This window comes from Mesoplodon densirostris, chromosome 12 (genome assembly GCF_025265405.1).
Source record: "Mesoplodon densirostris isolate mMesDen1 chromosome 12, mMesDen1 primary haplotype, whole genome shotgun sequence".
NCBI lineage: Eukaryota > Metazoa > Chordata > Mammalia > Artiodactyla > Ziphiidae > Mesoplodon > Mesoplodon densirostris.
In genome coordinates this window covers 16,406,186-16,420,127 of record NC_082672.1, presented here as the reverse complement: position 1 = coordinate 16,420,127, position 13,942 = coordinate 16,406,186, and the positions used below count along the sequence as shown (strand labels likewise).

At 49.9% G+C, this 13,942-nt stretch overlaps 1 protein-coding gene across 4 annotated transcripts in view; it reads right to left on the bottom strand.

Moving 5' to 3' along the window:
• Positions 1 to 2,445, bottom strand: part of LRP11 (LDL receptor related protein 11) — a 62,195-nt gene extending 59,750 nt beyond the window's left edge. For all 4 annotated transcript variants that reach the window (XR_009533997.1, XR_009533998.1, XM_060115207.1 and 1 more), the window contains exon 1: positions 1,475 to 2,445. Coding sequence is in view for 2 of the 4 variants with exons in the window: in XM_060115207.1 (XP_059971190.1) it covers positions 1,475 to 2,111 (637 nt within the window). In the remaining 2 variants the exon portion in view is untranslated. The remainder of the gene's footprint in view (positions 1 to 1,474) is intronic.
• Between the last annotated feature and the right edge of the window lie 11,497 nt (positions 2,446 to 13,942).

Below are 13,942 nucleotides of genomic sequence, written 5' to 3'. Positions count from 1 at the left end.
ACCAAGCCCAGTGGTCATCTGTGTGTACCTCTGAACATCTACAAAACTGAATTCCTAGACACACTTGCCCCAGGGAAGGGAAGGCCAAAAAAAAAAAAAAAAAAAAAAAAACAAAGTAGAAGAAAAAATGATTCAGAAACTTCTATAGTAAAGTTTCTTTCTCCCATGGGCATATTCTTTCCTTGTTTAATTTCCTTTGGGTTTCCCCTGGCTTATAAGAAAGCTCTCCTTGGCAATGTTGGTTTCTTCCAGATGTGCAGTGAGAAAAAGGGAAAGGGATTTTGTTTCTTTGCTGCTGGGATCTTTGAGTCCCTGCTTGGGCAGAGGACGGATGTGTGTGTAACACCCATGGGCGGTCTCAGAGATGCTGGTGAGGGTCCAGGTGAAAGTGCCTCCTGCCTCCACTTCAGGGAGAAAACTTTGGGGTCCTTCCCAGTGTCTGCCTCAAGGCTGAGCAGTTGCAGGGTGACCTTTGATGTTTATTCCTCTGGAGGTGGGAAGGGAGGTGGGCCATTGTGGACACAGATTTCCAGACCCTTGTCGTTGGACCTGAAGGTCATGGAAGACTCCAGAAGCTACGCCCCTCTAATCCTGCTATGGTTTCACTCTTGTGTTATCATAAAGCAAACAGCAACAGAGTGCAATCAAACACACGGAGCTGACCACAGGTAGGCCCAATCAAGGTTTTATTCCCTCAGGGAACTTAATCTCCAACTGCTACATTGTTGTTGTTTTTTTTTTTTGCCCCGTTTGGGTCTTCTCATTCTGAGCATTCCCAGAAAGTAAAACCATCAAACGAAAAGCATCATTTTTAGCTCCTTTTCAAAAGAGAGGTGCCTTAAACTTTGTTTTCAACAAACCAAGTCCCTTCTTTTCCCTCTTTAAAAAAGAGAACCATAGTTCATGGGAATCAGTTGGACCCACTTCAAAATAACCTGACACATTTCTCTTCCTATTTTTATCTGATGAAAGCAGCTTTAGGTGGAATCATGAATCCTGAGAGCCAAGCTAGGAAATAAGGGCGCGCTATGAGCAATCCGGCAGCTAATTAGATTTTGCTCTTGTAATTACCTGACACAAACCACGCCTTCCTCATAAGAACCTCTGAGATTAAAACAGACTTTTTTCCCCCTGAACTTTTCTCCTCCATTAAATCGAATTTCTGTGAATCCTTTCAGATAAGCATTCCTCCCTAAGCTTAGAAAAATTCCACAAGCAGCCCATCGTGCCCGCTTCTGCTCAATCTACTGGGCTTTCTCAGAAACCATCCCTAGGATGGGAAATCAAAGCCACTCTTCTGGATGCCCGCAACTAAGTTACGTTAACGGATCGACGGTGTTTCATTTCTGACTTCACTGAGAAGGGCCCAGCGGCCCTGCCTAGGCGGGTCTCCCAGATGCAGCCACCAACAGGTGCAAGGGCAGCGACAGCAGGACCCAAGCGGCCCGGCCCCGGCCTCCAGGGGCGTGCTTACCCGGCCGCTGCGAGGCCCGGGCGGTGGCCGGGGCGCCAGCTTCCAGGCCTTTCTGCTCGCCCTCTGGGGCGCGGCTGAGGCTGTAGCTGCTGTAGCCGCGGTGCAGTGCGAACTTGCAGACGCTGCGGCCGCGCGCCGTGCAGTTGAAGAGGTAGCAGCCGAGCGCGGCGGCCCGGGGCGCGGGCCGGCGGGGCAGCTCCACCACGGCCACGGAGCAGCGCGGCTCAAGGCAGCAGGCCTCCAGGCACTGCCGCCAGTCCCGCACGGCAGCCGGCGCGCTCAGGAAGCTGGCGCCGGCCGCGATGGAGTCCTTGGTGCGGATGATGGCGTCCGGCATGGCGCTGTAGCCGCCGCCGCCGCCGCCGCCTGGGCAGCCTTCCTGGGGGCCGCCGCCTGCGCGCAGTTCCAGCTCCAGCACCTCCTGCGGCCGCTCCTGCTGCAGCTGCCGGCGGAACTCCTCCAGCAGCTGCTCCACTCCCGAGAGCTGCGCGTGCAGCTCGGACAGCGGCGCGGAGGGCGACCCCACCGCGCGGCCGCTGGGCAGCCACAAGCACAGCAGCAGCAGCCAGCGCAGCGCCGGGAGCCGTGGCGACCGCCTGAGCCCGGAGCCCGCGCTCTCCCGGGCGGCGGAGGCCATGGCGATCGGCGGCGGAGGATGCGAGCCGAGGCGGGGCCGCACAGAGCGAGGGAGGCGGAGGAGCGCGGGCCCTGTGGCCCTCCTGAGCCGCCGCAGCGGGCGCTAGGCCCCAGCGCCTCACAGCCTGGCCTCCCCGGGGCCCAGCTGCGCCCCCGAGGCCGCGGGCGCTCGGTCACCGGCGGGCGCCGCAGCAGCTGGAGGCATTGCCGGCCCGGCCCGGCCCCGCTCCTCGTCCTTTCCCGGGGCTTCTGGGCGCCCCGGCGACTCTCTGCCCCGAGCCGTCGCGAGCTCCCCGAGGACGAGGCGGCCTGGATGAGGATCACCAGCCAGGGATGAAAAGCGGCCGCGGGGGGCGGGGCGCATCAAGCCCCGCCCAGGCCCGCACCGCCCGGCCCTCCCTTCGCTCTCAGGGACCCCGCCCACGCCCGCCTGTTTTGCAGACCTGGAAAGTAGCCTAGTAGCGGGGTAGCGGCCCCTGAACTGGGCTCTGCGCCCGGGGACCTCCGCATCTGCGCGGGGCTCGTGTCTAAGCGCGCCAGGCTTTACTAACCAGCCAAACCTGCTCAGTTGTCAGCTCAAAGGGGTACGGACACCTGGGGAAAAGGGGAGGAGGGGTCTCCACAAATCGGTGTGACCTCAGGGCCGGCTCTAGCGAAGGGACATGCTCAACTGGGGAACCACCAGGCACCACATTCAGTCCTTCACCTCCGGCGCCCCTGACTGTTTCCATCTTAGGTCCCCAAAATGCACTTGGGTAACAGAAGGCGGGCAGTGCTGTGGGAAAATACACAACTAATAGTCCCATTCACTCAGTTTTCCACAAACTTAACTAGAAATCTGAACACAGTCGCTTATGGGGACCTGATGAGTTCACTCTACAGTGTGAGCAGAGGCCTTCAGCTGAGGTCTTGTAAGATCTAGAGGAATCGTGTTTTACGTGACTTAATAAGGTATATGAAAACGTCCAATCCAGGGAAGGCTGCACCTGAGAGTTCTAGCTACCCGTGAGCAGCTTCTGCATCTTGTTTGTTTCTGAGTCCGTTTCTATTGACTCATTTTTCTCACGATTATGAATCACATTTCCTTCTTAGCACATCCAGAATTTTTTTTTCAGAAACTTGAACATTGTGAATTTTACATTTAAAAATGTCTATAATTTGTAGGAGGGTAAAAATAAATAACTGGATTGGAAAATAGCAGTTTCTCCTATACCTTTTATTTTCACAGATGACATTTAGGAACCCATTGTTTTCAGGTCCAGAACAGAGTAGGAGGTGAAATTAGAAGGTAAAAACAGAAAAAAAGAAAAAAAAATTAACCTAGTATTTCTTGCCATTCCACGAAAAGGAGAAATTTTAAAGTTTTTGTGGGTGTGTATTTGAGTGATTCTGAGGCTGACAAAAAAATGATCTCTTAGCCCTAAAGGCTGTGTCTGGGGTGCAGCGCTTCAGGCTGCAGGTCCTTCCACTGTGAGACGTTTACCCCACACTGACTGCAGCCACTTCCAGGTGCCCTGGAAGTCATGTAAATTCCATTTTTGCTTAGACCTCAGAGCTTGAGAAAGCTTGTTATGAGGAGAAATTTTCACATATGATGAGAATGGTCCCAGAAGGTATCATCAAACCTTCTAAAAACTGATTACTATAATTATTATTAAAAATAAACATGTATGATGCTATAATATTAACTAACGATTGTATATGATCTCCCAGTTTGCAAACACTTCCATACACATGATATCACGCAGCCTTCACAAAGCTGTTAGATGGACAGGTGACCTCACTCCTGTCTTAGGGACAGTGAAGGAGAGTCAGCACCGAGTGAGACCGACCTCACCTGCTCCACGGGGGGAGTACGAGGGGGAGGAGGACGGGACCGCATTGCTCAGGGGCATCATGTCCAAGCCCTTCAAGCTCCAAGAAAGTTTCCCCAGCTTGCTAACTTCACAGACCTTTTGAGAAAAGTGGAAATGTGGTTTTTTTTTTTTTTTTTTTTTTTTACCGTTAAGAGTGGTAATTTCTGGGGTGCGAGATGGGAGCAGTGGAGCGTTCACTTTCTTACTTTTAAGACTTTATATCGGTTGAATTTTTTACCATGATGTGATAAAGGAAATCATGTGTCTCTAAATGCTAATTCTTTCTCCTTTCAGTTTTTTGGAAATAGAATACCTTTGATTTGAAAGCCTAAACTTCAAAACATTATGAATGGACAGAAAACTTTTCCTGTGAGGATACAAATGTCAGGACTGTGATCTGAATAGATGGAGATGTGTCTCTGTTTTATAAGATCATTAAGGGTACAAGTTCAACAAATTGAGATTTGCACATTATATGTCAATTTACTGAAGGTTGGAACGAGATCATCATCCTAGTGACTCTTAAATGCTTTACAGGCAGTAAGTAAGTTAAACTCGTGTGTGTAAAGTCCTTACAAGGGCATCTGACACGTGGGAGATGCTCAATAAATGATAATTATTATTATTATTTCTTGTCCCACCTTTTAATTTTACAGGAAAAAAACCAGGCCCCAGAGAAATAAGGGAGTTTCCACAAGATTAGAAGATGTGCAACCAGCTGAAGGCTGTCTCCTACAACCTGCCAGTCCAGCAGTCATTACACTAAGATTCCTCCCCGTCCTCACCCACTTCCTTCACAACATCTGCTCTGCCCGCATCCCTGGAGGGGCAGCCCCAGCTTCCAGGTGACCCAGCCTGTCCACTGCTGATGGAACTGTGATGAACACCTGGCCCGGGCCCAGCCATCGACCCTCTCTCCCAGGAACACAGAACATAGAACCGAGGAACAGTGGAATCAGTGAGGGAAGTGAAGCTGGGAAGCCAGGTGGGAGCCACACAGTCCTGTGAGGGGCGATGGAGCAGAGAAGCCGCTCAGCAGAGGGGGCACAGGGAGCAGGCAGGAGGGGCCCACAGAGCACGGGTTACACGCAACGCCAAGAGAGCGAGCAAGTGAAGGCAGGGGCTGCCTGACAACTTTCTAGGCCCAGCGGCTCCCCTGGGTGCCTCCCTGGCCTCCTCCTTGGATGCTCTGTGCGGGCTTGTATTTTTTGCAGCTGAGTGATGGAGGGCTGTCCTGGTAAAATCTCTGTGGATTGCAAACAACAGAAACCCATTTCACAGTGCCATGAGGAAAAAGGGCCACAGTGCTTTGGCACATGAGACGTGTCACTCACGGGCAGGGCAGGAAGAGCAGCCGGGCCAGACGGAGGGCCTGGACCCAAGGGCGGAGGCCCTCAGCCCAGAGCAGCTGGTCCCCAGGTGCCACTTCTTCCTTTCGAGCCAGGTGGTCTCGCATCTCCACCCCTCTGGTCACAGGATTCCTGTTTCTCTCGGGGTCTGGCGTTTTCTGCCCTCCATATGCGAAGCCTGACATTACCTCACCTCAATTTCCGGCAACGCACAGAAACTGAGCCCATGGACTGTCAGGCTCGGGAGAGATTCTGATGAGTCCAGCTGGGTCCTGTGTCCCCCGGGTGCTGTTACTAAGGTGCAGAGGTCATGAGGTACAAGCATGGCTGTGAGCACGGCCCCCCTCCCCTCCCCCATGGAGGGCCGAATGAGAGAAAGGGAGTGACGGGGAGCCGGGGGGCGGCCCCAGAAGTTATCTTCTACTTGACTAAGGCAACGCCTAGCGTTTGCCTCAACACTTCTATTCACTTTTATTGCAAATTTAAGAGACACTTTAAAAAGGGCTGTGCTTGGATGCCAAGTAAATGTTCTGAGTTCTGCACAAACACTGATCATTGAGTTACCACACCCTCACACACTGTGTACCAGTACAGTCCCCGTGTTCTCCTGGCTGGGAATGCAAGACTTCACACATCCGAGCAATTCCATCTTTGGGCAACTCGTAACTCTTCACTAGAACTCTGTTCCTTATATTCAGTTACAATCTGTTTTGTAGCTTCCAAGCATTTTTTGTAGTTCATTTTCGTGAGGTCTCTTTGAGCAATCTATACTTTCTCTCAAGTGATGGTCCTTCATATACTTAAAAACTGCCATTGTATCGTGCATGCAACTCAGCCTGCGAAATTCAACAGTGTTAAAAGCACTGTGACCCTGGGGCAAGACACCTACTCTCTTCAAGCCCCAGATTACTCATCTATAATACAGAAACAATTGCATAACCTTACTTCCCATGGTTGTCATGAGGATTAAGTGAAAGCACCTGCCACAATGGCAAGCACCAGGGAGAGGGTCCACAACTGCTGGCTACTGTGCCCTGCTCTCCGTCCACGAATCCATCCAACCTATCAAGAAGCCTTTAGATCTTGATCCTGAAACCTAACACTTTCTATTCCTTTTGGCTTTGTATCATCTGTTAAGTGACGATCCTGTCTTATGTCTTTGTCCAAGAAATTGATTTAAATTATGGACTCTGGGAAGGCCAAGGAGGGAGTGTTGAGGCACCCCATTTTAAAGACTTACCCCAAGGTTAACATGGATTCATTCATTTGAACCCTTTGACTATGATTATTAGGTTATCAATCCACCCAGGTGCTCTTTCTCAGCTGGATTTCTCCATCTTTTCTGCAAACATATCATGAGAGCTTGTCAAGTAGCGTGGAGTTGCAGTACATCGTATTCTCATACTTCCTAGTTTACAACACCAAGTTAAACAGATGGGTACTACTGCTTGGAAAATGTAGTAAGCGACTTACCTTACCATCCTGATGAGCACTGTTTTCCTGTCAGAGTTCTCCAAATAGGCCCTTAAAAGCTATTTGTAGAATCTTGTCCAGGATTGTTCTTAGGTACAAATTTTGCAAAACCTACCTTCTGAAAGTTAGATTGGCTTTTGTCCATTTCTGTTGTCTGAGCACCTTTGATAATGTCTGTCTAGTTTTCTATTGCTGTTGTAACAAATTACCACAAATGTAGTGGCTCAAAATAACAGAAATTTACTAACTTACAGTCTGTAGGTTAGGGTTGGACATTTTTAAGGTTTTTCATACGCCTTGCCAAAATATCCTCCAGGACCAGTTTTTACTCCTGCTGACTAAAGCTCCTCCATACGCTGTCAAACTAAGGATTCACATTTTATAATATTTGGTCAATTTTGAAAATTTTTTGAAATTGTTAAAAATACACTCATTTTCCCAGTAATTCTATCTCCAGGAATTTATTCTGCAAATATACTCACACAAGTTTGGAAAGATGTATGTATAGATGGTTATTGCAGGATTTTTTTTTGCAAAAGCAATAGCTGGAAACACCCTGAATCTACACAAGTGAGAGCTGGTTAAATACATTTTGGTATAATCATGCTGTGGAATACTTTGCATTGTGTATCTCCCAGATACATCATTAAGTGACACACGGAAGAGGCAGCAATGTATGCACAGTGGAATCCCATTTGTTAAAAATATACATACTCTCCTTCCTTTTTTTAAGGGAAAATTGCATTTCTATAACCTATATTAAGTTTGTTTCTCTATTTATGGTGGGAAATACATATGTTTGAAAACCACAATAGAAGGAAAGACTGATTTGCAGGTACCCCTATTTTTAGAAACTATTATACATATGCAAACAGGGATTGCAAAGGAAACAGTGAAAAGAGTTCTGGCAAAGATGGACAGTGTAGTAAGGTAATGAAGAATGTAAAATACAACCAATTGTGTTTAACAACTAAAGAAATTTTAAGTGTTATTTACTTGCTAATTTTTAAAAGATATTAAAATTTTTATCCAATCTAGCTTAGGGATGAGAGAAAAGGTGACCAGAAAAAACATTTCCAGGGGAGGGGTAAATTAGAAGTATGAGATTCACAGATACAAACTACTATATATAAAATAAATAAGCAACAGGAATTTACTCTGTAGCACAGGGAACTATATTCAATATCTTGTAATAACCTATAGTGGAAAGTAATCTGAAAAACCATATATATAAAAAACTAAATATAAATATATATACATTATATATAACTATATATACATTATATATATCTATAATGTATATATAGCTTTTCAGATTATTTTCCATTATAGGTTATTGTATGTTATATAAATATATATATATATATATTTAACTGAATTACTTTGCTGTACATCTGAAACTAACACAATATTGTAAATCAACTCTACTTCAATTTAAAAAAATATTTCCAGAGTTCCCTGGTGGTCTAGTGGTTAGGATCCCGTGCTTTCACTGCCATGGCCCGTGTCCAAACCCTGGTCATTAACTGAGATCCCCCAAGTCATGTGGCACAACCAATTTAAAAAAAGAAAATTCCTGGCTTCCCTGGTGGCGCAGTGGTTGAGAGTCCGCCTGCCGATGCAGGGGACACGGGTTTGTGCCCTGGTCCGGGAAGATCCCACACGCCGCGGAGCGGCTGGGCCCGTGAGCCATGGCCGCTGGGCCTGCGCGTCCGGAGCTTGTGCTCCGCAACGGGAGAGGCCACAACAGTGAGAGGCCCGCGTACCGCAAAAAAAAAAAAAAAAAAAAAAAAAAAATCACTTTAAACAACCTCCCCCCTTCACCCCCCCAAAACCCCCTTTTGTGGCGTGAGCAAAACTGCTGGGGGAACGATCTCCTCTTCCCTCCTTCCACCAACCACTTCCTCCTCTAACCTTCCAACGAACTTCCTCTCCCCCTTCTCCCCGCTGCCTCTTTTGCCTCCCTTTCCCATCTCTCCCTCCCTCTTTCCATGTTTTCTCCCACCTCCAGTCTCCATCCTAACCTCTCCAACTTTCTCTTTAATGATTAAGATTCACTCTCACCAAGTGCACCCCAGTGTTAATCAAGCTAGCTGCAGGCAGAGCGCACCTGGTCTATCACCGAAGTTGGGTGCGCAATAGAGTCCAACCGTCCTGTTGGAGCCGAGACTCGAGAAAAGCTGGGACATTATCACTAGCTTCTGTTCTTTGCACGTTGCAAACTCCTCCAAGGCCACTGGAGGAGCAAGCTCAGAGCAACGGTGTAGGAATTTCATTCCTTTCTTATCAACCAGCAGTCCCCAGCCTCTCCTGCCTGGCAGTTCCCCTCGTCCTCCACATCTCTCCCCTCACCCCACCCTCTTCGCCCCCGCCATCCCCCGCGCAGTTGGCTAAACACAGCGGTCTCAGGGGTGGTGGCTTGGGGATGGCGGGACAGGACTGAACCCTTGGGGGACCTGCCGTGGGGTCTACTCGCCGCGCACTCCTTCCCTTCTCACCCGTCTCCGGGGCCGAGCGCCTGCGATCGGTGGGGCGCGGTCCTCGCCTGCCCGGTCCACCCAACGTTGCTTTCCCAGCTTGAGACTGTCGCTGTTCGCAAGCACAAGAGAAGACTCCGAAAACTCCCTCCTCGGGGTTTTCAGTTTGAATCCCTCAGTCTTCTCTCGAATGTCTGTCTCCCCGACGTCCCGCCGCCCCGGCTCGGCCAGAGCTCGGCCGGCTGCGTCCCGAGCGGCGTCGTGGGGAGCGGGACCCGCCGCGGCTACAAAGAGGAGCCCGGGCCGAGGTCCCGCGCTCCGGGGAGGCTCGCGGGGCCGGGAACAAACAGCCTCTGGGAGACGTGGGAGGACCCGGGCCGCGGAGCCGGGTGAGTGAGGTCTCTGCGCCGAGAAGGGACGGGGACGCGGGGCGACCACGAGCTTCCTTCCTCTTGCCAACCTGAGCGGGATTTGGGGACCCGGGACTGGAGACCGAGAGCTACTTCTTGCCAATTACTCTCCACGAACAGTTCAAGGAGAACAGGTTACAACTTCACTGCGCGTTTCCCACGGAAGCCAGCTGACTTCCGGGTCGGCTCCGCCCTATTTCCTAGAACTCTGGCCCCGCCCCCCCACGCCTACTCTATTACTCCCCGCCCCTCCTCCCACGCTTCCCACCCACCTGGCAGCGGCCACAGGGCAGTCGTTCTTGGGTGGCGTTCATTGTAAGTCCAGCTAAATAAATAGATACAATAAATAAATAAAAGTGCATGGCACCGGACATCTAATTTATTCTTCCGACTGCCCCTCCCCGCTTTCGGTTCCATGAATCTCACCGCCCTTCTAGGTCGTCTGTGATCAAGGCCAGGACAAGTCAGAGGGGGCAGGGCACCACCCACTCTCTCTAGCAACATTCCCTCCCTGCTCGTCATCCACAGTGGTCCCCACATTCACCTTGAACCTCCAGGGTCCCAGGCGCACGGCTCTTCCCCAGCACACACGCACCCCTCACTTCACACTGCCGCTGTGTATTGGTTTGATGCAAGAATGAAGTAAGATGTGTCAGACTGTCGTCTCACCGGCTGTGGTTCATCAGCACTTTTTAGCTCATCTGCCGTGGGGCTCCGCTGGTGGCTTGTCATAAGAACATGTGGAGAAGCCACCACGGCAAAGGGACAGTTAGACTATAAATACCGAGAATTTGTGAGGAGTATCCCAGGGTTCCAGTCTGGGCAAAAGCTACCCTTTGGTGATCTAGCTTTCCCTTAAATTGTCTGTTTCCATGAGAAAGCCAGCAGAATCAGTGCTTTCACTCTTCCTCCATGTTATGTAATGTTTTGATATTTGTATATACTGTGAAATGAAAAGCATAACCGTTTAGGTAACAACCATCACCACATGTAGTTAAAAATTTTTTTCCTTTTGGTGAAAACTTCTGAGATCTACTCCCAGGGCGGACGTGGTAGGAAAGGGCAGAAAAGTGTCCAGTTCCCCCCGCTCCGTGGGAAAGCCTGAAGGACTCTGTCGAGCCTATGAGGAAAGCATGGATGAGAAGCATCTCCAACAGCTCAAGGATGGCTTTTGCTGAAGGTCAGGAATGGGGCTAGGAGATGTTCCCAATCGGCTTCCAGTTGTTCTAGAGATGGAAAATGTGGAAATAGCAGATGCCAGGCGAGGGCGCTCTGAGTCAGGAGCAAAGCAGGTGCGATGGTCAAGGAGATTGAAGGGTCCCAGTGCCAGCCAGAGCCTGACTGCAGAGAGTGTGATGCTGGCTAGTAGCACAGAGCAATCCTAGAGGCAAGCAGACGGGCGGCCAACTCGGATACCAACTGCTCGACTGAAAGAAATGAAACAGAGAGAGACAAACACGAGGCTGGATGATCATAAGGCTGAAAGCAGCCATCTCAACGAAACATCCGATCATTGCCCAGTTTCCAGAACTGAGCCGGTTGTCAGACCCAGAATCCATTACTAGAGAGAGAGAGAGAGAGAGAGAGAGAGAGAGAGGGAGAGAGAGAGAGAGAGAGACTTGCCAAGTTCCAGCAAGGAGGGCCCTTTCATCACCGCAGCAAGTGCAGAAGTCCTTCTGGCCTTCCCCATCTTTGGAAGCCACATGGCCATTGACTCAGGTAAGTGGACCCTGGGAAGCAGAGGCTCCCGCCACATTCATATGGGCCTCGTTTGTGACCAACATCATGCCCCGGATCTGAAGCATCATCATGGCCCCCCCTGTTGCTGAAGTGATGCATGAGGGCCGGGTAAAGGATAGACATCTCTCCCAGGTCCTGCTTACAGGTGTATCACTGGGTCTATAGATCCAACACAGTGCTCATTTCATATGCATTGGATGTGCAACAAGAATGGAAAATCTCTGTAGTCAGTAAATTACCGTGGGGTGAGGGCTACCATAGTGGTGATTTCCAAGTTCAAACTTCTGACACTGCCTCCTCATTCCCCAAATAGTATGTGTAAAACCATATCATATCCTGGAGGAAATGACAGAGATGAGTACCAACCTACAACCTCTCTGAGGCTGAAGGGATGTGATCCCCATTCTATCTCCATTCAATTGCCAGTGTGACCCATAGATTTTCTGGAATGGTACATACGAAATATTTCAGGCTTTGCAGACCCTAGGTCTCTGTTGCAACTGCTGTGCTAGCACAAAAGCAGTCACAGACAATTGGTGAATGATGAGTGTGACTGGACCTGCTTTTTGGGCAGATAACCCAGCGGAACCTATGACATTAGAGGTGTCTGTGGTAGGAAAAGTGCTACATGCAGCATATGGCATTTCCATTTGGATGCCCACAACACAGACCCCTTGTGTCCTGAAGCAAGGCCATGCCACTTGCAGTGGGGAAAACCACACCCTTTAAAAGTGGCTCCTGGTATGGTTCTGGGGCCTGGTAGAGATGAGGCCTCTGGTCATAGGATGTCAAGTGACCTTGCAACCCAGAGGTGTCCATTGTGATCTGGGTTCCTCAGCCCCAATACTCATTAGGTCAGATGGGCTCAGTGGTCATAAGATAGAAATCATTCACCTCAATTGCTATGAGTGGGGCTCCAGGGAAAAAATAAGCTGCACCAGCAGGTGGTCCAGGCCCCATACCAGAAATGCTGCACTACCACTCACCCTCTGGTCACACCTTTGGTCATGAGTTGTCTCTCCTGGCACCTCGGACCAGGAAGGCACTCTACAGCACTCCCATGCCCTTAGCACATTCACTCCACCCAGAAGCCACAGCCAGGATAAGACCCTTCAAACCCAGGCTGAGGAACTCCTCAGCAGGTTCACTGGCGCTGTGGCACCCATATCTGGGAAACTATATACCCTAAATCTGGGGTTGGCAAACTAGGACAGTGGCACGTCTGGCCCCCCATTTGTTTGCGTGTTGTCTTTGGCTGCTTTTGCATTACGAAGATGGAGGTGGGTACAGAGACAGATACCAAAGGGCCTGCAAAGGTGAACATACTCATTATCTTCTGTTTACAGGAAAAGTTTGCAGAGTCTTTGCTAAATCAATCACCGTTATGATGTTTGTGTCCCCAGCAGGTGAATGTATGGGTCTGGGAGTCTTCTACCAAAAGGTAGAAGCGGCAGTGTGCCCTTCCTCACCCTCATCCCCTGTGTCATACTTCGGGCAACTGTGCTTCCCCATTACTCCTACTTTAGGAACTGTGGGCTTTACTCTTCAGTTAAGGAACTGAATGTGTCTTCAGGCAAGGGGATAAGATGCCAGCGTTTGGGGAAGTGAGCTCCGGGACTGCACCTGCGGTTTCCCACTGGTAAAGTTCAAGGGCAGAAGCAGTGGTGTGGAGAAGGGCTTGTGTGAGCAGATCAGATGGGGGTGTGTGTGTGCTTTTCAGGTTGTTTCTGGGAACCGTTGGGTGGGACTGCCTTGTGGTTCCCTGCACAGCTCAGGGGCTCCCGAGGGCTTCCCGAGGGGCAGGCTGGGGCCTGGAGGGCTGCAGCAGTATTTCCTGCACACCCCCTTCCCCTTGTCTCCCCGCTCCACATCCCCTCCTCCACACATCAGTTTTTGCCAGATTTCTCTTATCTGGCCTTGGCCTTGACCAGAGGGTGGCAACCAGCCCCTGAGAATTTTCCGAGGAGGAAGACCCTGAGGAGGCAATGAGTAGGGGGCGGGGAAACCACCCTGCAGGAAGGGTTCCCAAACGCACACAGGCGGGGTGCACCACCATCCCAGTCCTGGGTCGTAATGCATTCCCAGCCCCGACACTCTAAGGAACTGGAGACGCAAGAGGGAAGAGATATGGGAACATATGTATATGTATAACTGATTCACTTTGTTATAAAGCAGAAACTAACACAGCATTGTAAAGCAATTATACTCCAATAAAGATGTAAAAAAAAAAAAGGAACTGGATTCTATCAGTGATCTACGTGAGGTGGGAAGCCGATTCCTCCCAAGGCCTCTGGCCATGAGCCCAGCTCTTCCACACTTGATTTCAGTCTTGTGAGAACCAGAGCAGAGAAACTAAGGAGCCAGCTCAGGCTTCTGTCCTACAGATAAGAAGTGTGTGAAAGTAAGTGTGTTGATTTAAGCAGTTGAGTTTGTGATGATGTGTTATGGTGGAAATAGAGAACTAATACACACACCTTCCCATTTAAATGAAAATTTGTCTGGACATAAAACGCTAGGCCCAAAGCTC